This window comes from Nyctibius grandis, chromosome 4 (assembly GCF_013368605.1).
Source record: "Nyctibius grandis isolate bNycGra1 chromosome 4, bNycGra1.pri, whole genome shotgun sequence".
Taxonomy (NCBI): domain Eukaryota; kingdom Metazoa; phylum Chordata; class Aves; order Nyctibiiformes; family Nyctibiidae; genus Nyctibius; species Nyctibius grandis.
In genome coordinates, this window is record NC_090661.1 from 94,616,220 (window position 1) to 94,638,360 (window position 22,141).

The following is a 22,141-nucleotide window of genomic DNA, read 5'->3' on the forward strand; positions in this document are numbered from 1 at the left end:
AGAACACATTGAATTTTAAAGGCAAAAGAAAGACTCGGTATATTACCTCGTATGTGTTTCATTGATATATATGACATTACGTAGACCCAAAGAAGGAATACTAGCATTGAAGAAGTTATCCTGTAAAACCAAGAAAAAAAAAGATTGGTGGACTATTTCGTTACATAAGAACAGTTGTGTCTTTACATTCATCACAACATTTAAGATAATGCAATGTTTTTCACCTCTATGACAAACAAAAGCCAAAGCAGAGAAGTGCTGAACTTGCGTATAAAGTACACACAAACTGTTCTGAAATGAAAATGAAATGCAGGAAGTCACTATTCTCAACTCCAGTACTTTCAAAGTATTCTCTAGGCTTTACTGCACACAGAAATGGTTGTATTGGTTGTATTCTTCAAGCCAGAATATTTTATCATATTCTGATGTAATATCAACCAGGACTTGTCATAATACAGAACTCATCTTTGAGACAGAACTTTATTAAGCCACATTCAGCATTAGTATAATCACGAGCCCTTCTGACGCTCAGTCTGTGACATCCAGTTTGACAGCAGATCAGGCATCGCATAACGGCAGCCCAAGGGTCAGGATATCCATCCATGGTTAGGTGGTAAATCTCCACATTCCAGCTCTGCCTGAACAACACACTCAACCCAGCCTTCCACATCGCTGGTACAGACTCTACATGCCAGGCTACTCACTGTCCTGGGATGAGATTGGGAGCAATTCCACTTTGGATAAATAAATATTCCCCAGCAGGAAGACTGGAATATTTCCAAGTAAGTACCTTCACCGAGAAGCTAGTTTCTTTCTGCCCAAATAATACTTAATTATAAAACTGGTACCATGCCAACAGTGAATCACAGCTAAAACCACTGGGACTGTTCATGTCAAGGAAGACAAAAACAGGACAGTGAAGGAGAAAGATGGTTACCAGCAACAGCACAACTGCAGAACAGCCTCTACCAAGTTTGCAGTGGGAGTCAGATAAGAGTCTCATTTGTTTGTATTTTGTTTGGGACACACCATTTGCCACAAATTAATATATATGAGTGTCCTATGTCATTTGCAAATCAGGTAGAAATTACGTGCTACAGTGGGAGCACACAGTCTTTTCCCCATGTTAAAGCATTACTGCGTAGTATGTACAATAAACAAATTGTTGCTCTAGGCTCTTAAGAGGAAACTTCAAGGTAATACTCATTTATTTGACAATTCACTGGTAATTTTTTGTGGATCTTAGAGCTAGATGAAATGCTCAGGCAAAGAGAAGGGAAATGACTTATTCTTGGTTTCCGAGTTCACTCCAGTGCTCTAACTGTTAGGTTATAACCTCACTCTGTGAAATTCATCCTCCAGCTGTAATGTCACACATTAACTTTTCCTTATTTAACTTTTCCCTGATCCTATGTCAAGCTGTGGTTCTGTGAGATCAAGTGAGCTGATAAAGCATCTATCTCCCTGCCGCCACAAGAGAGAAGCCCAGCTCCCACCACCACATCCTACCCATTCCCACTAAACACTGTCCCCCACCTCCTAACTTACACCACCTCTAGCATTCATCACACCCCTTAATAAGCCAACTTCATTCAGGCAAGGTAGAAAACTAAGACAGACAGACTAAATTAATAAATAAAGCAGGTAGACTTATGCTTGGCTAGTGAACTTGATCGGCCCCCAGGAAAGCAGGAAGTTAAAACAAGAGGCAGAAGCAAAACCTCCCACTCCCTGCACCGGCAAGGTGTTAGTTTGGCCAACACACTTAAGGAATTCAGTCTCACTCATCCGTCCCTTTTCCTTAAGAGAATTAGCAAAACAGGCAGCTCAAAAAAAGTGAAGTATCTAGAGTCTAATGAGAGGATCTGGTTTGTTATCATCTGCTGCAAGTATGGTATTTTCTCCTTGTGGCAGAATGCAATAAAGGGCTTAATCAGGTCATGCCCCTTTCCTAAGTGGGATCTCAGGACAGGTAATCAGTTCCTTATTAAATGGACAAAAGAGAGAACAAGATTTTTCTTCCTAAAGCATAATTCCCAACTTGAAAGGAACAGACTAATTACTAACAGACTCATTACTAAATGTATAGAGGCCTAAGCTGAGGATGCCTACACACCTTTTTACAAGTCAAAACACTTAAGTGTCTGTTAGAAGTAGTCTCAGTTTACCTAACTGCTTGTCTTGTTGCCCATATCATATGTAGCCTTCACAACACATCTGGATTTCTATCCCACATTTCTATGTCATTGCTGCAATTTTCTATTCTGGCATAGGAATAGAGTGAAATAACAACTTTTCCTTGGTCAAAGAAACAAGCAAATTTTCACTCTAGTCCAGCCAATCATAGAGCTCATTGTAGGTGAAACTGAGTGCAAGTTAAAGCCCGGGGTGTACACATAGTCGAATTACATGATGAACTAGTTGCAGACTACATTATGCTACTTATCAGCATTTTGCATCTTCAGCTTACAGAAAGCCTGCCCATTGCAGTTCGATAAAGCTCACATTTTAAATCAGCTTGCGCAACCCCTCTAGAGCCACCATCTTGACACTGTTCCCAGCAGACAAATATCTCCACTATCGTAACTGGCACTCCTTGTTTCCAGGCTGGGCAGAGAAGCCAGGAATCAGCCAGGTGTAGAAAACCATCCTGTCTTCTCAAGCACAGGATTGATCTCTTCAAGTCTGAAGGGAAGCCTATTGCTTACTTCCAAAACTGTACTTATTCTGTGGACAGAGAATCAAGTATCGTAAAAGTAAGCCTTAATGCTTTCATAAGCACCAAATTCCCATTACTAATGTATCAGAGCAGATAATTTTTTCCATACAATTTCTTAGTGCTAATTCTGAAGAGCTGGAGAGTTTTGTGGAAGGGGTAAGTCCACGCTGAAAACTGTGAGACAAAGCACCACAATAGGTCTGTGTCATCCATTAATTCCATGTCAAAGAAAACATAAGCACAAACAGAGGAGAAAAACTATATTCCTTTACGACGTAAGAACATTGTGACCTTAATTCTGAATGTAAGAAAACTACTGAACCTTCATTACGCTGCAACTATGCGTTATTGTCAAACATAATCCAGTCTGTAATCTGCTTACCCGGCTCTGGGGAGTGCATACGTAGCAGCATCGTCCCACAAATGGCCTTTTTCTGCTCAACAGAGTCTCTTTCCATTTTAAAGTGGCAGATCGGAAGAGAGTGGGCCTGGAGTTACACTCTCCCTGCAGAACAAAAGACGACCATGTAAAATATCCAGAAATATATGTTTTACTGGGTATCTGAAAACTTTGCATAAGAGAAGCTGCCAGACACAAAAAAAAATTACCTTCCCAAGATTACGTAAAACTAATACAAATTTTTCCAAGATTTCTTCTAAAATAAATTATATTATTTTCAGATGATGTGATTTTAAAAAATAAAAGCAAAATCACACTGTTGCACTTATGTATCTTAAGCACTGCAGCATTTGCTGACACACAAAATTTTAAAATAAATAACTAATAAGAAACAGCAAGGAAACTGACAGCTGAGAAAAGTGGAAGAAATTAACAGTAAATCACACTCTCAATAATGTAAGGGTGCTTGTAATATGAGCAATGTATTTTAAGCTTTATCTGGACATCACTCTGTAAAACTGCAAGAAGACTGAATGTACACAAAATATTAACTCCTTTGACTCTGTAGACTCTTTTTCAGTAGTTTCATGCAAAGCGGTATGAAAAAGGAACCACTGTGTCTTCTCCAATGTTAGGCTTTTTTAGATTACAGAACCAAAAAACCCAAAGTAACTGCATTCAGAGAACACATTCTCTATGTTAGGACATCATGAAAATACACTTAACTACAATTTTCACAAACACGCAGATTGTTCCCATTAAAACCTACTGAATTATTGCTTGCCTGAGAAGAAGCACCGGATTGACACTTTCTGAACCATATATTCTAAGTTTTTAATAAAAGGGAAGTTACAGAAACAAATGAAAACAAAACCAAAACGATGGCAAGATAAACTGGAGTATGTTTACAATGGCACATTTAAGTGGAAGAGAAGCAGGGTAGAACCAACACCTTAAACCAGCCTAAGGGTTAGAAAACACAAATACAGATCACGACATACCCAGCTAGAAAGTCAGCCCAGTGAGAAACAACCAGAAAGTCAAAAGCAATGCTGAACGTGACGGAAAAATAAAATGTGCTTATATCACATTTGGCAAGTGATACGAATTGGCAATTATTCCAAGGCTGTGTCTTCCATCTGAAATAAATTATTATCAAGATGCTAAGCCTGGTCCAATCCCTTCTCTATCACCTTCTTTAATGCTAACTCCAAAATTAACGAACATTGTAACAACACTGCCTTCCTTCTGCTTGCCTCCAAGCCTGACTGAACTCACCACCACTTTCTTACAAAACCTATCCATCCTTTTTGTCTTGCCTGCCTTTATCCCATTCTCTCACAGATCTCTCTGTTATCATAGCTTGGTGTCCGATGTATCCTACACCTCGCTATATAGAAAAGCCAGCTGTCAGGACATCTGTCCTTTCCCTCAACTCTGACCATGCCTCCAACTCTTCTGTATCAAGTTCAAACTCCTCCTCTCCAGAGCCGTGTCTAATTCCTCCTGACCTATGTTTCCAAACCAACCAGTATCAGCCTGGTCTCCATGTGGCTCTTTTTGTGCCACCCAGCCCTCTCTGCTCACTGCCACCTTTGTATCCTCCAAATCCCAAGACGCACTCAACATGGGACACAGACTTTTAATATGCTGCTTTATTTATACCCACCAAATTTTCTCTGCCTCCTGTACAGCATGAATAGCTCCAGCTGTAACAGCTACATGATCATGCATCTTCAGCCTCATCCTCCTTTTCACTTGTGCATTTCAAACTACATCCTTCAGAACAGCAACAAGCTTCTATTTGACATTCTCTTTGATGCCAGTCTATTACAGAATGGGATTCTACATGTTTACTGCTATATAAAATAATTAATAACATCACACCAGAAGACCACAAGACTATCAACAGGGTTTGAGACGAAGGTTTTTCTTTTCAAGCAACATCAGTGTTTGGCAGAGCAATGAACTGTTGGTTCCTCCTTACATTTAAAATTAAATTACAATCAAACTGTACCATGCATGACAGAGATGATGCCTTCTCTTCATTCGTCTTAATAAATAAAAAAGTCCTCTTTCAACTTGAATTAAAAATAAGGTAAATATGGCCAGCCATACTCACAATTTTTACTTACCCATTCTTCACTGGAATGCTTACATCTACTGATACTGCACTCTGCTGAGGTGGACAAATAGGAAACATCTATTGTTCCAAGGGACAAAGCAGTTTCATCCATGACACATGAGCTGAACTGAAGATCAGAAGCTGCAAAATAATAACATACATATATATATATACACACACACACACAGAGAAACACATATGCACACACCTAATTTCAGTGATGGGTATCTACCAATAAATTAGCAAACTGGTATTTTTTCACTCTTCAGTAAAAGTTAGGCTCTGAAGAAGTTTCACTGCAGTCACACATCAGCATGATTTTACTATGATAAAAACCCCATCACATTTGATTTCCATAAACGCAGCACACCAATCAGCTACCTGCATGTTTTTCCCTGCTCTTCTTCCCATTACAGGTCAGTATAGTCTCTTCATGCTTTTCCACTGTTCTTCACTGCATGGTTTAAACCATTCAGCCACAAGGATACACATTTCAGCCACTCTCAAAAGTTTACTATTCTCTTGCACTCCATGACCTCACTCTTTCATCATTTGCTTCTCAAGGACACCTATTATCTACAAAAAAATTCATTAATGTTCTCTCCCTATCTCACAGTATATGTTATGTGTCCGATCTAGCTGTAGTCAAACCAGTTTGCAAACTCCTTGGAGGAAGGAGTGCTCTACACAAAAGCACACCCCTAAATCTGAACTTGCTGCTGACATAAGTGACATTATGGGCTTGTGGGATTAAAAAGCAGTAAAGCAGTATAAACTTGTACTATTATTTTAAAATGGAAGCTATATAGTTCATATAATAAGCACAGTAAATAATTCTTCCTCGGCCAAAGAAAAAAGAAAGCCGGCAAACACAGCAAAGCAACTTAGTGTTGTATTGCATACCTGCAAAAGACTACAAATTAAACTGCTTTATTATGGAGAGCCATCAAAATAGGAATCCCAGCATTCTCCTCTAGAGAAACCGTAAAGTGGCAATACTGCCTTTTCCATCTGTCACCGCAAAGAAACTTACACTACAGCCAAGCTACGAGCCCTCAGGAATGAGCCTGTTCCCACCCTGTTTGCTAACGTCTGCAAGAGCAAGGCCTAAAACTTTAGTCCAACATTTTGTCTTTCTTACTGTCCTCCCCAAGCAGACGCAAACCGCTCCCGTAACACCTCCGTGTTCAGAGTTCCCAACACACACTGGAGTTTGGGCTAGTATACCCACACACATCCTTATCTCTACACAGACGAAGTCCATAAGTCAGACTTTTTTCTTTGCTTGCTCTTATGCTCAATTTGCCTTTTTTTTAATTAGTGCTCAGGCGAATTAATATCTACACCAACCCAATAAATACATAAAAAAGGCTCACGAACATCTAAATGGTGAAAGCTAAATGCGCCCTCCAATTGTGCTCAAGGTGACCTTGGCTGCACCGGCAGACATAAAAGATGCAACTTTAAAAAATACGTAATTAAAAGTCTGAGCAACAGCAACTTCACACCTACCTCTAACAAAACCCGCCCTCCCGAGTGCCCGCTCGGCCGCGGCGCCTACGCTGCTCCCCTGCTGCCGCACGGCATCCCCGGGACTCGGGAAGCGCTGGCGCGCCCCGAGCGCTCACAAGACCTTCTATAAATGAAACCACGGCGGCTCTGCGCCGGTACCGGCTGCGGAGCGTCCCCGGGCAACGCCGGCGCCGCAGCCAAGGGGCCGTCCCTGGCACCGGCTCCCTGCAGGGCCCAGCGCCCCCGGAGCCCCCGCCCCCCCAAACGCCGCCGCGGGGACGGCCGAGGCTCCCTGCGCCCACCTGCCCCCGGCTCGGCTCCACGGCAGCCGCGGGGACCGGCAGCGCCGCCGCTTCTCCCGTCAGAGCGCACCGTGACGGGCGCCCTCCGCGCCCGCGCCGGCCGCTCCTCCGCCGCACCGCGCAGCCCACGCGCCCCGGCTCCGCCGCCGGCTGCTGGCAGCGGCCCGCCCCCTCCCGCCACGCGGCAGCCCCTGGCCCTGCCCTGCCCTGCCCTGCCCTGCCCCGCCGCCGGGGGCAGCACCCCCGGCCCCGGCCACGGCCCCGGCCCCGGCTCCCGCCCCTACCCGTGCCGCGGGATCCGCAGCGGCTGCTGCCCCCCTGCCCGTCCGCCCGCCGGGCCGCGCGGCGGCGCCGGGCCTGACGTGACTTCCTGAGCGCCCGTCGCCATGGTGCGGGCCTGCCGCCTCCCGCCCGGCCCCGCCGCCGCCTGCCCCTCGCCGAGCCCTGCCGGCTGCGGGCCCGGGGCTCCGCCGCTGCCCTCCCGCTCCTCGGCGACGCGTTGACACCCCCGCGCACCCGCCGTGGTGCCCGTCCCCACAGCGGCACCAGCGCTGCCCTGAGCAGCTCCAACCGCCCCGGCGTGGAACCGCAGCCCAGCGCGGCCTCTCCCCTCCCGCGGTGCCTGGTGGTACCGTCTGCAGCCACCGCAGAAGCAGGGGCATCCTTAAACAGCCGTTTCCACCACCGAACCTCCCTCTGCTTCTGGCGATAGAAGCGACTAACAGTTACTTTGCTCTCAAATCAGAGCTGCTAAAAAGAAAAACAACTGGAAAAGTTATGTAAAATCGTGTTTATCTGGGTTTACAGCGACTCTGAGCTGCAACTGAGTTGCTGTTGAAATGGGAACAATTGCAGAAAATTCGGGACAGGTATCGATCAGACTACCCGGCCTTGCAGTGGTGCCAGTTTGCCTTTTACTGAGTGCAAAAGTAAATGTTGATAGAAGTTGCTGCATATAAACAAACATGGGCTGAGAGTATTTTTTGGCTTGGGCAGTCTTGGGCTATTTAAAGATAGTTTTTCTGTGGCTTAAGCTGAGTTGCAGGCCTACGGAAAGGCTAGCACCTACATCTCTTCTTTGAATGTCCAAGTCTTCATGGTTTTCAAAACAGTGCAACACAGGAATAAAGTGACAAAATACAAGACATCATTTTATACTAATGCCAATATTCTTACAAATTTAAGTAACCTAAGGAGGTATTCTCCTTCTAGAGGTCTCACTTCTAGATGTCCTTCTGAATTTATTACAAATGAGAATGGTTAAGTAAGAATTACAACTGTTTTTCAGACATAATCACACAGAATCACAGAATCGTCTTGGTTGGAAAGGACCATTAACCTAACGCCTCCAAGTCAACCACTAAACAATATCCCTAAACAAAATAAAAGAAAATGCATGAAATTTGATAGACAAAACCCAAAGTGCTACATGCGTATGTGAGTTGCCCTACTTCCCACAACTGAGTGCCTCCTGGGGAACATCACTGGGGTATTACAGTTCATACTTTACGAAGAGCGTTCTGCAGTTTATGGGTCAGAAGAGATTTTGCATCTGAATTTTCCTTCGTTAAGCAAGAAAAGATACTCTATTTTGTTGCAAGGCGGACTTTGGAATATAAGACATCTACTTTACCAATCGCAAAAATACAATAAGATGTGATCTAGTGAATTGTACAACTCTTATAGTTTGTATTTTGGCGTAATATACAGTGCAGCACTTGTGCACAGTGTATAGCAAAGCACCATCTTCTAGGGCCATCTCCTTTTGTACAGAGAAAGGACAATTTCTAATTGTATTTCTTACAGCACATTCACATACTGACGTATTCTGCCAGTTTTCACATCATCTGGGTCAAGAATTTCAAATTTGATTAGCTATTCTGTGTGTCAGTTCTTGTGAAGGAAAGCTGGCTGAAATAGTGTCAAACACCCACTTTCAAGTTCTGGTCTTGAAAAGCAACACAGCCAGAATCTCTGGCCACTCCTGAAATACGAGCTCATAACTGTCCAGCTTTATAACAAAGGTTTTGACTTAATATCAACTTTTGCTTGAATTGATTTACTGAAGGTTGGCCAGGAAAGAGGGAACAGATTCTGCTTTCATCTGGGTCTACTGCAGCTACATGGATTTGTAACTGCTTCGCTAATCAGAGCCTAGCCCAGGAGGCCATCTATATGGAGAGAAAATACCTAAAGGTTTCGCTGACAGAGTGTCACAGTACTACTGTCAGATTTGTGTGATCTCAGTTATTACACCCTCATCTCAGCTTCGCTTGCACAATGAGCATCTCATTGACTTGGCGGAGTTGTGGAGGCCAGAGCAGCAGATGTCTGTCTCCGATCCTGTGGCCCAGCCGGTCAGCAGGGCCACATCCTGCTCTCAGGACTGCATGGAGTTTGTCCTAGGTGCATCAGAAGCATTGTCAGGGCAAACTCTGAACTCCACTCAGAAAATCCAGTGTTACATCACATCTGTTTGTAACTCTCCTTGCATAAAGAACAAGCAGATCACAAAAGCAGTCAAAGCCCCAGTACAATGCTGCAGCCCACATCCGAATCATTGCTTCTAGGATGGCTCCATCTGCATGAGTGAGACTGTGCAATGGGGGAACCCACAGATGTGACTAAAGTGGCAGAACTGATCTCAGAGATCACATGGGAGGAGATGATTCAGCAACTGCATTATATGAAAATCCAATGTAACAGAGATGGCAATGAACAGTTACCTGCAGAGTCTAAGAAAATGCATGAAACCTTCAGCAGTTAAAATTCTTATTAGTGTTGTCTAATAATTTAATTGCTCCACTGCATTTGTATTGTTACGTGGGAACTTCTTAGTAGGTACTTTACATTATGAAGGACCATTGGCATGGCTTACACACAACTTTACCTTCTCTAAGTATGGAATTACTTTGATTTTTTTTCCCCTTTCATGCATAAAAATAGGGGATCAAACAGTGCACTGGGTTTCAGCGTGCTATAATGTAACTAACTCAGAGCAAACTCTCAGCTACTGAGTGTAAAGCAAGCTTGTCTGCTTTGCTTCCCTCTACAAAAGATGAACTATAGTACATTCAGAAACTAATATGGATATTTTGGCCTGTTTTTTCCTTGCATACTTTTACACTGGTATATTTTTCAGGTTGAAAAGTAGTTATTTCTGTGATATAAGTAACACAAAAATCAGAATAAAAGCCTCAGTGGCTTTATCATAATTTTATGTGGTCTCTAGAGTCTGATTTTAGTATCATTTGTGAAAAAACTGCTTAGGCTATTCTCTAGACTGTTTCGAAAAGAATAGTAAATAGATACAGTGCTTTACTCAAACATAGCAATTCTCTGTAATCAAAAAAAAAGTTGTTTCTGGTATGATTGTAAAGCAGTTTTCTTGTTTTTCTAACCATAAATTCTTGGCTTATTGTAAAATAAATCCAGAGATAATTTTGTCACTCATCTGAAAAGGATGCAGAATTAGTCCAATGACAATTACAGCTCAGCGAGATCTTCTTACAGGATACACTTGTATAAATCCTCAGGCCTAGCAGTAAAATCTCATTTCAGTATTGAGAGCTTGGTGGTGATGTTGTGTTGCCAGGGAATCAAGCAAATGGGAAAAATTTTGGCATGCCCTAAATGAACAGACTTTCAGAGCTGCATGTGCTCCAAAAAGCTCAAATACCGCTGGGTCTCGCTTCAGAAAAGAGAGACTCAGTCCTGCTTCCATTGAAGTCAATGGGAGGCTTGCCACTGATCTCAGTAGGAGCAGGAGCATGCCTAAGTTTTGCAATCCATCTTTTTAAACTTCTTAAACTGGGGTGTTTACCATGCCAATGAGTCCAGGGAGGTAATTTGCATATGATGGCAAATCAGCAGAACCCTGGCTTTGTGTGAATAAGCTGCTGACCACATCGTGCGTAGCAGCCTGCAAATGAGAAAGAGCTGGCAGGACTCTTTTTTAAAAAAAAACAATGATTAGTCTTCCTATGTTTAAATTCCTCATGAAGCTTCCAATGGAGTGCAACAAAGTACCTGTTTGCTAGACAATGCTGTGGGGAGGAGGAGGGAGAAGGGATGAGGGGGACTTCTTTATACATCGCCTCTACCCGGGGTCTGTGCTCCCAGCTCACTTCAAGCGATTCCCATGATGTCACTTTTAGTAATGGGGACATGTTTACAAAAGAGTACACAGCATCATCTTTAAAAAGAAACTTTCAACCCTGGGAGTGCTACAAAAGTTAGGAAACCAAAAACTGTGTTTTTGGGAGGGAGTAAAGATCCAGACAAAGGTTTTTTGTTTGCAGTGACCGAACTCGACCTCACATGACTATGAACAATAATGAATATGCAATTTGGCAGTTGCAGAACTCAATGTCAGCAGTATTGCCTTTGGTATACAACATATTAAGAGCATCGGAGAGTGGCAAGTGGCCATGAAACGGACTGGTATGATTGTACAGAGACATGATTTGGGTATACTTTATATCTCCTTTCAAGACAAATGATTTCTTCTATTTAATCTCCCTTATCTTGAGAACAAATGCAAAATTCATTAAGAGTCCAGTGACTCTCTCCTATGTAATATAGCACATCGTGTTTCTGTAATTTCTTCTCATTCAAATATAGTATTTATTCCTGTGATTTTGAAAAGATAAGGGTGTTTCAGCCCACTCTGCTCTTAGCTTTTCCCTTGAAATTGTTACTCATGTGAGTACAAAAAAGGCTTTTGTTCTAACAGAAAGCACTACTGGATTAAAACCAGTAAAACTAACTTTTACACTTGTAAACTTAGCACCATTTACCTATCAAGCAATTACACAGATACTTGTATTATGTACAAATCAGAAAATCTTAACTATCCAAAGGAATTTGGCAGCATTTTTAATTTAGGAATACTGAATGACAGAATTTGGAACAAGATTCCCCATACTCAGACCTTAAGCAATTATCTGCTGCAACAATGCAAGCTTCCCCATGCCTGCTGTGAATAAGGGGTATGTTTTGTAAGGGTGGTTATTTCAGTTCTCTGCTTTTGTTTGTTGAGGGTATTTGCAAAGCTGACATTTTACCTAAGAGCTGATTTTATCTGAAAAATAACAGATGAAACAACCAATTTACTGTATATAGGCCCTAAGTACTCTTGGATACCTCAAAGATATTACCCATTTGTAAATCATTAAAAATCAGCATGTGTGGGGACTCTGGTTATATAAAGGATAAACCTAGTTTTGTGTTTGCAGATAGTTCAAGTTTCACTAACGACTTTATTTTATGTCAAGCCCAATGGACTTCTACTTGTTGCCAACTTCCCCGCAGAAGACAGACAGAAGAGTTTCTTCTCATCTGGTTCCCTGTCCAGGAATGCAGAGCTGCTTTCTACCCCTCCAGACAAACAAAGAAGGAACAGAAATACAGAAATCTGAGAGCTGAGGGCAGTATGGACCACTTTGAAAAAAATACATCTCATAAAAAAATGACAAACTCATGATCTTATCAAATTTGCTGTGACTGATCCTTGAGGGATTGCAAATTGTTCTAGGCAAACACAACCTCTAATTATTATGAGATGCTAGGCAAGTCTTTCATCAGTGTCTCAAAAGGAGGTGGTCTTCACTGCTCAGCTTTGCTCTGTTGTGCAGCTGTTGGCTTTAGAAGGACTTGCCTTATCTTGTAATTTAAAGCACTGTAGATACTGGGAGTTGGGATCACAGACAGCTCTTTTAACTGCCACTGCACAAGAGTCTTTGCAACAGATTCAACCCAGATGTTGAATCACATGATATCCTACCCCTCCCCTCTACTACAGATATTTGGGACCTTAATCAAGTGTTGCCATTTGGGCCACTGGAAGAGTCTTAATGCCTTTGACATGGAAGACATAAGACCTGTTGGCTGGGAAATTTTCTCAGAATTTTGAGGATGTCTTTTGCAAAAACCTTGGGAGGGTTAGGAGAGTGTTGGGGCATCTGTTCTGACCTGATGCAATGATTCTGATGCAGACTGCCATACATTCCACTGGTGGCTTTAGAACCCCAATATTTTCCAATCTCCTATTTGATTACGTCTTCTGCAGATGAACAGCCAGCCATCTCTAAAGGGCAACGCACCCCACCACAATTTACCCAGGCAAACAAAATGGATTCTCTGATTTAGGTTTTGCAAAAAGCAAACAGGAACTAAAACTTCCCATATATATCTAGATATATTTCTTTTTTTTTTTTTTTGTAAGTCAGTCTCACTAAAAAATACAAGGTCTCCGGGCTTTAGTTTATCACAGATACATATAATTAACTTTCTGTAACTGAAATTTTATCCATTAACACAATCAACAAAAAGTAAACTATAAATTTTGTTTCAGCACTACAAAATTAACTGAGAACCCTGACAAAAGCAATTTTTTGCCTTTGGCCTTCTCTTTGCACTAATCTGGCTACACCAGTTGTGAATTCCAATTCTGACACTCAAACCATGTTGAGCAATTTTCCCACAGTGTGTTTCCCAAACAAAAGCATTTTTTCCCACTCCTACTTATGTCTCTCCTGGATCTGGGAACTGCAGAAAAATATCCTTGTTTAAGTCCTAAGACCCAGCCAACAATTGTATTGCAGTGCTAGATTTCACAAACTAGCAGTGATCATTTGAGCAAAACGGTACCAATTGACCCGGCAAAAGCATACCTTTCAGTTACTAAATAACCGATATTCAACTCACAACTTAAAAACCTACTTAGGTTTTTTTTTAACTTTTTGAAGCATAACCTAATACTTTCCCAAGCACCTTATACCTTCGTGAGAGCAGAAATATTTTTATGCGTATACCCTAATTTGCGTAATTATTCCAGGATATTCACCTGGGATAGCAGAGGTCTTGAGCAGGCCATCATCTCTTGGCAAGAGATGATGTTTTTGGAGCTCTGGCCTTTCCCCTTTATAAAAGAACAGTGCATATTACTAGCCTGGTATTTCACACATGACCAGCCCTTGCTTCAGGAAAATTACATGAGACATAGAATGACAGACTGGTTTCATAAAGCTTTTTGTGCGCTTAGGACTGAGTCACTCCACAGCTCATTCAGATTTAGGATAATGCATAATAGTCCGGGTAAAATAAAATTGGCATAACGGGTGATAGAATTCATGTTGAAAGGCAAGATGAGGAGCCTCTGGAAGCAACAGTGTCTTATTTCTTCTGAGGAGCTGGAAAAAAACTAGTAAACTGTAGATATCACTTCTACATTTTCTGATTGAACTTCTAAATTTTCACTGTTACGGATTGACTACGCCAGTCTGATTTTATGAAATGCAAAAAGTAATGAGCAGGACACTGCACTTTGAATGTGCATTAAGAAATCTGCTTTAGTGGTCAGAATATACTGGGCATGCATCTGCCTCAGGGTCTTCCTTGCAAAAAGTTTTCTTCTCGTTTTCTATCTATCTGTGCTACTACAGTGTCTCCAAGATCAAAGTGAGCTCCACCACTCAAGCTGAGTGGTTTCCCCATCAGCTTTTTTCATAAAAGAACTTTCTGCACATTTTCCCCTGTGACATTTCTGCCAATGAAATGGGGATCAAAGAAAAAAATGGAAGTTCTTGGGGACCAAAATAGTAGAAAAGAGATCACATGCAAGAGTGCACCTAGAAACTAACAACATTTTCACTATAAATTGTCATTATCATTAGTTAGAAATGGAGAAAAAACAATCTGGGGGTTTAAGTTGATCACAGTGTGAGTATGAGCCACCAATATGGTGCCACATGAGAAAGACAAGTATTTCCCACAATATTTCCAACAAAACTAAAGTTTATTTGTGCATTATTAGGAAAGTCTCATTATTAGGAAAGGTATAAAACCTCATCTACAATACCATGTTGAGTGTGGCTACCCATCTTCTAAGCAGATGGCTTCACACTGTAACAGGTAAAGAAGATGGCTAATAGAATAATTTTAAAAAGTTTATGGTGATTAAAGAAACAATGATCAAGAAGGATGTTTCTTTCTAGAAATTCATCAGGGAAAACACCATCCAGGGAAGAAAGCCTGTGTGAGCTACGAGGTCATGGTGGCACAACACTGAGAAAATGGATAAGTGCTGGCCAGACTGGAAACTGGAGAAGGCTCCTATGCAGTTAAGAAGTAATTTCTGCAGCCTTCCAAGAGGATTATGGGTCAGATATTAGCCTCAGGTCCAGCCTACATTATGGGTCATCCTGGCACTTTTGGCCATTCCTCATTCAGTTTCAGCTCCTCTGGTAGGTCATGAGTACATCTGGGCCAGGAGGTACCATCAGTAATCCTAGTATGATGAAAGATGGAGCAAAATTTCATAGTTTGTTTACACTAGGAACACTTGTGGCTAAAAATGTCTCAGTTACTATATTTTAACTAATGTTTCAAGCACTAGCATAGATATGTTATCTGTTTCTGATCAGCCCTCAAAGAGAGAGCCAATATATTTTGAAACATGATTTATTTTCTAATCTAGGTCTTGTTAAATTTCATATAGCCTGGGTCAGGCAGATCTAGAGAAAAAGTCATCCATATCTCTGCACTTGCAAAATCTGGAAGCAGAACAATGTACGATCAAAGAGTTCGAATGCCATTTTGCAACTTTGTGGTCAGTAGCATGATCCACTCTCTCTGCTTCTCTGTTCTATCCATTGCTCTGGTAAATCTATATAAGATGGTTTCTGCCCATAGATGTGCCATATCTCATATTCGTGTGGTCAGTTGATATTCAGAATTGACAAATGCTCCATGCAAAGCAAGGTGTGCATTTTCAGAGGACCACACCAGAAAATATATGCTGATGGAGCACTCCAGTAAAGAAATGCCTTAAGTCTAACTTGTGGGGTTTGCTAAGGGAATTCAAATTAATCATTTAGAAAGGTGTTAAATTAGTGTTAGAGAAGGAAAGGAACTAAGTGTTATTATAGCTAACACATTTCAAATTGCAACTCTGTTTATAATCCTTCTGATTTAGATTTAAATACTTGTTCCATTTTCGCTACACTAAGATTCCCCTCCCCATCTCAATTCTCTTCAACTTCTTCCATTCCAGGCTAAACTCTGTATTTAGTGCAAAGCCCAAGACATCTTTAGACTCTCTTTCCTCAGTACAGATCCTGACTTAGCCTAATTAAAATTAGATAAAATACAAGAAAAAGGGCTAACACAGTAGCCGTTGTATAAAATGAAAAGAACTTGTGACTATTGACTAAGTCTTCTTCTGATGTCTTCTTTGTCTGTATGTTATTGTGTTTTAGCTAATATAGCCTGAGACTCTCAGTGTGAAATCAGGGCATTGCAAAAGTCAACAGCAAAACTCCCACCCAGAACAGGAAAGCTGCATCACGCTGGTATATGGTATGAATATCACAAAAATTATACACTATATTACAGGACAACAACAGCTACATACTTACTGAGCCCTATTTGAACTTATACTGTACACTTCTGTACTCATCAAGCATTTGACTTATGTAGGGAGGATTTTAATTAATATAAAATTAATTCAACCGAGAGTAACCTTTGAAGCCATGCTTACATTATCAGTTGTGCTTTGTGCAGGATACCTCATGGAGCTGCAATCTATGCATCCTTACGTAACAGGCATTAAAAAGCAGTTACACAACTTAATGCAAACACCACCGACAGATGAAAATCCATGGCACAGACAGGATCTTGAGTAATCATCAAAGCAGTGCCAGAAAGCAATTTCTACCTGCAGAAAACTTTTTTTCATGTTAAATGCATTTTAGGGGATGCTCTGCATTTCAGTTGCTGGTAGGCAGATAGTACTTTTGCAAGCACTAATACAGAGGCTGCCACAAAGTGGCTTTTTATTGTAAACTTTTTGTCCTTTAAAACCTGTTAATACAAACTTGGACCAACACTGCCACAAAATGTGTGTGCAATTGAACTCATATCTTTTACTGACTGCAATAATAAACTTTTGGTCTCAAACAAACAGGTCATTAGCAAACAGATACTTCTGTGCACTGTGGTTACTCGGGCCTCTCTCCTCCTGTCGTCCCGTTTTTCACTCACTGTTCACATGCTTAGCTTGATGTTTGAGTATGTCTTCATGATGCCAGGGCCTTGCAGCTTTCTCAAATTTAGTATGGGTGAAGAACATACTCCATTTCTCTGTACACAAAGTTTATTAGTGTCCCTTAATTATAACTGTTAATTCAGGCAATACATTCATCTCAGGTGTTAACTTAGGTCACAGGATATGTCTAAATTCAGGCAGCCATGCTCATAGATACGTGTATTCTAATGTCAAGAAGTGTTATCCAATTATCTTCGTACTATCTTCAGAATATTTTTAAGTTGATGTAATTTCTTGATAAATAGATCTCACTTTGTACAAAAGGAGCATTCCAAGACCTCTTTTAGATACTTTATATTGCAGACATTCAAGTGGTATACAGACTATTTTATGGGACAGATTCTGGTCACTTTTACATCAGTAGAAATTGGGATGACTCCAAATTTCTACTGGTAGAACATAATTTTTTTCCCCAGACATTATAAAAGACTCAAGTGCATGGCAAGACATAACTATGCGGCCAGAAATATTTTTTTGAAAGATGTGTAGTTTACCACAGCTTAACTACATTACATCTTTAGAAAATACTCAAGTATTTTAGACACCATCAGGCCTGGAAGGAGATGCTTACAGGGCTTTCTTTAATGTGTGGCATTGCCTGCTTCTTTGACTGCTTCAACGGACTGAGAGGTAATGTGCTTGAATCAAAGATATTCAAACAGCAGTACAACAGCAGTACTGGATGACTAAGGCACACAGATCTGGGCTGCTTTCAAGGGGATAGGAATGCTGAAAGAAGGGAAAATTGATTTTTACCTTTTTCACAGCCTGATAAGAATCTGCCCGTCCACCTTTACTTCTGACCCACTAGTCTAAGGAGGCATTTTATTTCCCCTTTTAAGTCTGTTCTTAAGCTTCCATCTCTCCAAACACAACCACTTGGAAACACTTAAATACATTCATTCGGGCACTGAAAAATGTACTCAACATAGCACAAAGACCAGGTTTAAGAATTACCTGAAAACCTGACCCCTCCTCATTCACCTTTTCCATTGTTTTTCCCTCCTCTCTCAATAGAAAGAAAATACATAATTCCTTTGCGGTTTTTTGGTTAAAACTTGCTCATGACAAAATATATCCCTCAGCTGGGAGGTGTGCAATGAGCTAGATGGGGGAAATGATCCATCTGAAGAGCAAGTCATCATCAAAACCATCACGCTGGTCCAACCGTAGAGGCAGCGGAAGAGTGGGAGGAATAACCAAGGGAGGGGCAGAAGCTGTGCAAAGTGTCAGGGCCATTAAAAGCCATGGATGTGGAGTTGTGCTCAGAGTCATATCATGCTTGTGAGGAATAGCATTGTTTCCTGTTATTGAATGAGGACATAAACATGGGGGAGGGAGGGCCCCAGGAGGAAAACACACTTCGTGGAAAATGAGGTCAAATCTTGGTTTTTAAAAGTACATTCTTTACGTGATTATCCAAGTTAAGGCTTAGTTTTGTTTTCTGGGGGTGAAAAGAGGAAAATAACTTAAATACTCATAACGTGCCTTTTCCCTCATTTAAATTCCCAGTTTGAAAAAAAAAAAAGATAAATTAATCAGTTTTGCTTGTATGCCGGCAATTCAATTTACCAGAATATATTTATATTCATTCCCCAATTAAAACTAAATTCCATTTGTCAAACCCTTAAGAGCACAGTGGTGTCAATGGGATTAATCACCAAAGCATGTTTTTCTTGAACAAGGTGTTTCCCTCAATGTAATCTTTTGCTACAAGTTACATCCAATTCAGCCATGCTTGAAAACACTACAATTATGTTGGTCAGGAGCATAATTTTTTTCTTAATGAAATAGGTTTCCTAAGTGGTTTCTTCCACCTACAGTTTGGAAACCAATACACTGTCATACAGGCTACTTTCTTTCCTTGCCTACTATTGGCAAACTGCCATTTTATCTCTATATGCATGGTTAAAACATCTGGATACAAACTGAGGATCTATGAGTACAGAATAATCTGGGAAATGTGATGAAGTGTTTATTTACTATCATCTTCTGAATTACTTTTACCTTAATCTCTTCATTTTTAAAATGTTTCTTTGTACTGGTTATTCCAGAATTCTCTGTCATCTACAACATCCTAATTGTATTGCTTTAACTAACAGGTAAGTACAAAACATCATTCCACAGACTTATTTTTAATCGTGGATTTCTCTTCCTTGATTAAAAAATAACAATAAAGCAACACATAAAATGGTAACTGTAAAGCAGGCAGTGATTCTGAAAGAAATTAAGCTGCTCTGCCCCAAATAATTAATTTCACTTTGCCCAACATAAAACACCTGAGAACCATTTATTTCCTACCCTTCCCTCTGCCCGCAAGTATCCTGAGCACTGTGTGGCCACCTCTTAACTGTATTTTCTTTCCCTTTTATGCAAAAAACTAATGACAAAATAACCAGTGTCTTACCACATCCAGCCAATGCTGCCAAATGTGTGGTCATGAACAAGGACATAAATAAAATCTGCCTGGATGAAGCGTGATTCATATTTAGAGGGGAGGTACCCAGGAGATGTGGCAGGTATGATCTCTGTCCCCTGCTATTTTATCTGTCTTGCTAAGGCATTTACACAGCTCCCATTACTATGATGCCAGAATATATAGGAACATATGGCTATTCTTACAACACTCAGATAGGGAGGACTGATTACATGGGTTATCCCAGGTCAGAAGTTTGAAGCAGAACAGATCATTGCACAAGCTTCACAAGCTCTTAATCAGTAGAAGATATTTATTGATGATTTCTGTATAAATCACCACCTAATCCCATTCCCAAAGTATCCAAGTGTTTCCCAAGCATTTATGCTAAAATAGTCAAGAAGCCTCATCTTGGAGGTTTTATTGGACATGAACCAGTGGCTGAAATGAACTGGTATTTGATTTATAGCAGCTTCTTTTGGTGCACATCAAATGCTCTTCAGCTATGGCTGTGAAGATAAAATGTATTTCATAACAAGATTTCTAGATTTCTATTTTAGTCAATCATTTTAATCATGGAGCGCTTAGTAAGACTATATTTCCCCCATTGCCCATGTGGTCATGAATTTGAGTTCATCTCTATTAGATGAGGATGTCACTAACCTATTCATGCCTTTTGGTTTTCAAAGTTAGACTATCAGAACATGCTTTAAAGTAGTGTTATACCTGAAATTGATTTGGAAGCAAAATATACCTGTTTACGTGAATCAAGACGTAAATATTTCAGACATACACTATTTCAGGTGTAACCAATGTGAGCTTTAAGATTAATTTAATACATTAACCTTAACATGGTGTATTCAGATGTAAGAGCCAACCAATTCTAAAATGTTCTTAATGGGTTTTAGGATATTTTTGCACAAAAGAAAGAATGGCACGTATTATATATAAAGTTAGTCTTTATGGGAATTCTTGTAGCTGTTCAGTGCTCATTTAATCCAAAAATATGAGTAATATTGACCCAATTACTTGCTGATAAATGAAGATGTTAGCTCAGAAATACTGCAACACTGCCTTATGGAGATGGAGGATGAGCTCAAAGTTTAACAGTGTGCTATCAATCAATGACATTGTGTTTCAGGAGAGATGTAGTTCGAATGCTTCCTGTCTTCATTCTCCTCTCTGTGCTGGGATCCTTGGCTATGTTATATGTTCTGACACATCTGCCCTGGCATAGCGCATCTTGAGAGATTTTGTCTGAGCTAGAAGTTCACACACTGAAATGCGTCTCTCCAGGTTTCTGCAGTGATATTTCTGAATAGACAAGAATTTCAGTTTTCTCAGAAATCTTTGGACAAATCTGTGAACACAGACTAACTTTTCTCTGTCCTCTTTACAGAGACAGCATTGCACATATATGTGACAATATTTCCAGTAAGTTCAGCCACGCAGGGCAGTTTGTGGCAGAAAAGCATTAATAGATAATACAGATATGAATTCCAGTCCTGACTCTCGAACATGTGTTCAGCTGAAGAGTCCCATCTCACGAGAGGAATCTCAGTGATGCTGAAGAGGCCTGTGACATGTGTATTACTCAGGAGCCATGGTGCAAGACTGGAAATGCACTTCCAACTCATTATGCATGTATGGTTTCAGTTCTTTTAATGGCAGGTTTACACAGATACACTCATTGTAACTATACAGCAGTGGGAGTAACAAAAAACCTACAAGCATTCAATGTAATTTTAACAGTAATATACTGCAGTAGACACCTCTCCACAACAACTGGATGAGCTGGTAGCTGCTGTTGTGCCATACTTCAATCCAGCACTTGCAATGGAGAGGAAATAGGGCAGAATGAAGGTTATGAGTTTTCAGATTTTTACACCAGCATGTCTAAATGTTCATAACAGGCCTTCAAAATTTTCCTTTCAACCCCTGGATATGCATATTGGAACGAATAAGATTCAGATGCAAGGACCATAAAAGGCAATAAGAAAGAAATCTATGCATGAATAAGAGGAAGGAAAAAGTAGGTTCACTATTCACTCTTCAGTGGAGACAGAAATCTACTGATGAATGATGCTGAGAAGGCTGAAGTGTGTTGTGTCTTTCCATTTTCCACAACTACCACAGATAACTAACAATTCAGTGACTGCTTTTGTTAATTCCTCAAATATTCTAGAGCAGATTTTTCATATTTTGGTTCTTTCTAGATACATGCTTTAAAATAGCAGGTATATAGAAAAAAAATTGTTCTTTCTGTTTTCTGACTTAAGCTCCTACCACACAGTTAGAATTCATTTTGCTAAACTTCTGGACACAAGTAACTTTCAGATTGAAAGCCTTGAATAATTTAATATTCATATCATCTGCTGTTTGATCTTTTTCCACTTTAAGTAGTGAACTTCTAACTTGCCTTTGTCTTTTCTTTACATTTTCATTACAGAATCTTTTCTTCTTGCCATCTTTTCTTCACCCACACAAATACGTATCAATTTAGACTTCCTGACTTTATTCCTGTATTCTTGACCTTTATTCTCATCCTCAGATATGTCT

At 40.6% G+C, this 22,141-nt stretch overlaps 1 protein-coding gene across 1 annotated transcript in view; it reads right to left on the reverse strand.

Annotated features, from left to right (window-relative positions):
• GPAM (glycerol-3-phosphate acyltransferase, mitochondrial) overlaps window positions 1-7,720 on the reverse strand; it is a 32,046-nt gene extending 24,326 nt beyond the window's left edge. Inside the window, exons 1-4 of the mRNA XM_068397454.1 lie at window positions 7,129-7,720; window positions 5,255-5,385; window positions 3,102-3,224; window positions 47-120 (exon numbers count right to left, since the gene is read on the reverse strand). Of these exons, the coding sequence (XP_068253555.1) occupies window positions 47-120; window positions 3,102-3,224; window positions 5,255-5,385; window positions 7,129-7,720 (920 nt within the window). The remainder of the gene's footprint in view (window positions 1-46; window positions 121-3,101; window positions 3,225-5,254; window positions 5,386-7,128) is intronic.
• Between the last annotated feature and the right edge of the window lie 14,421 nt (window positions 7,721-22,141).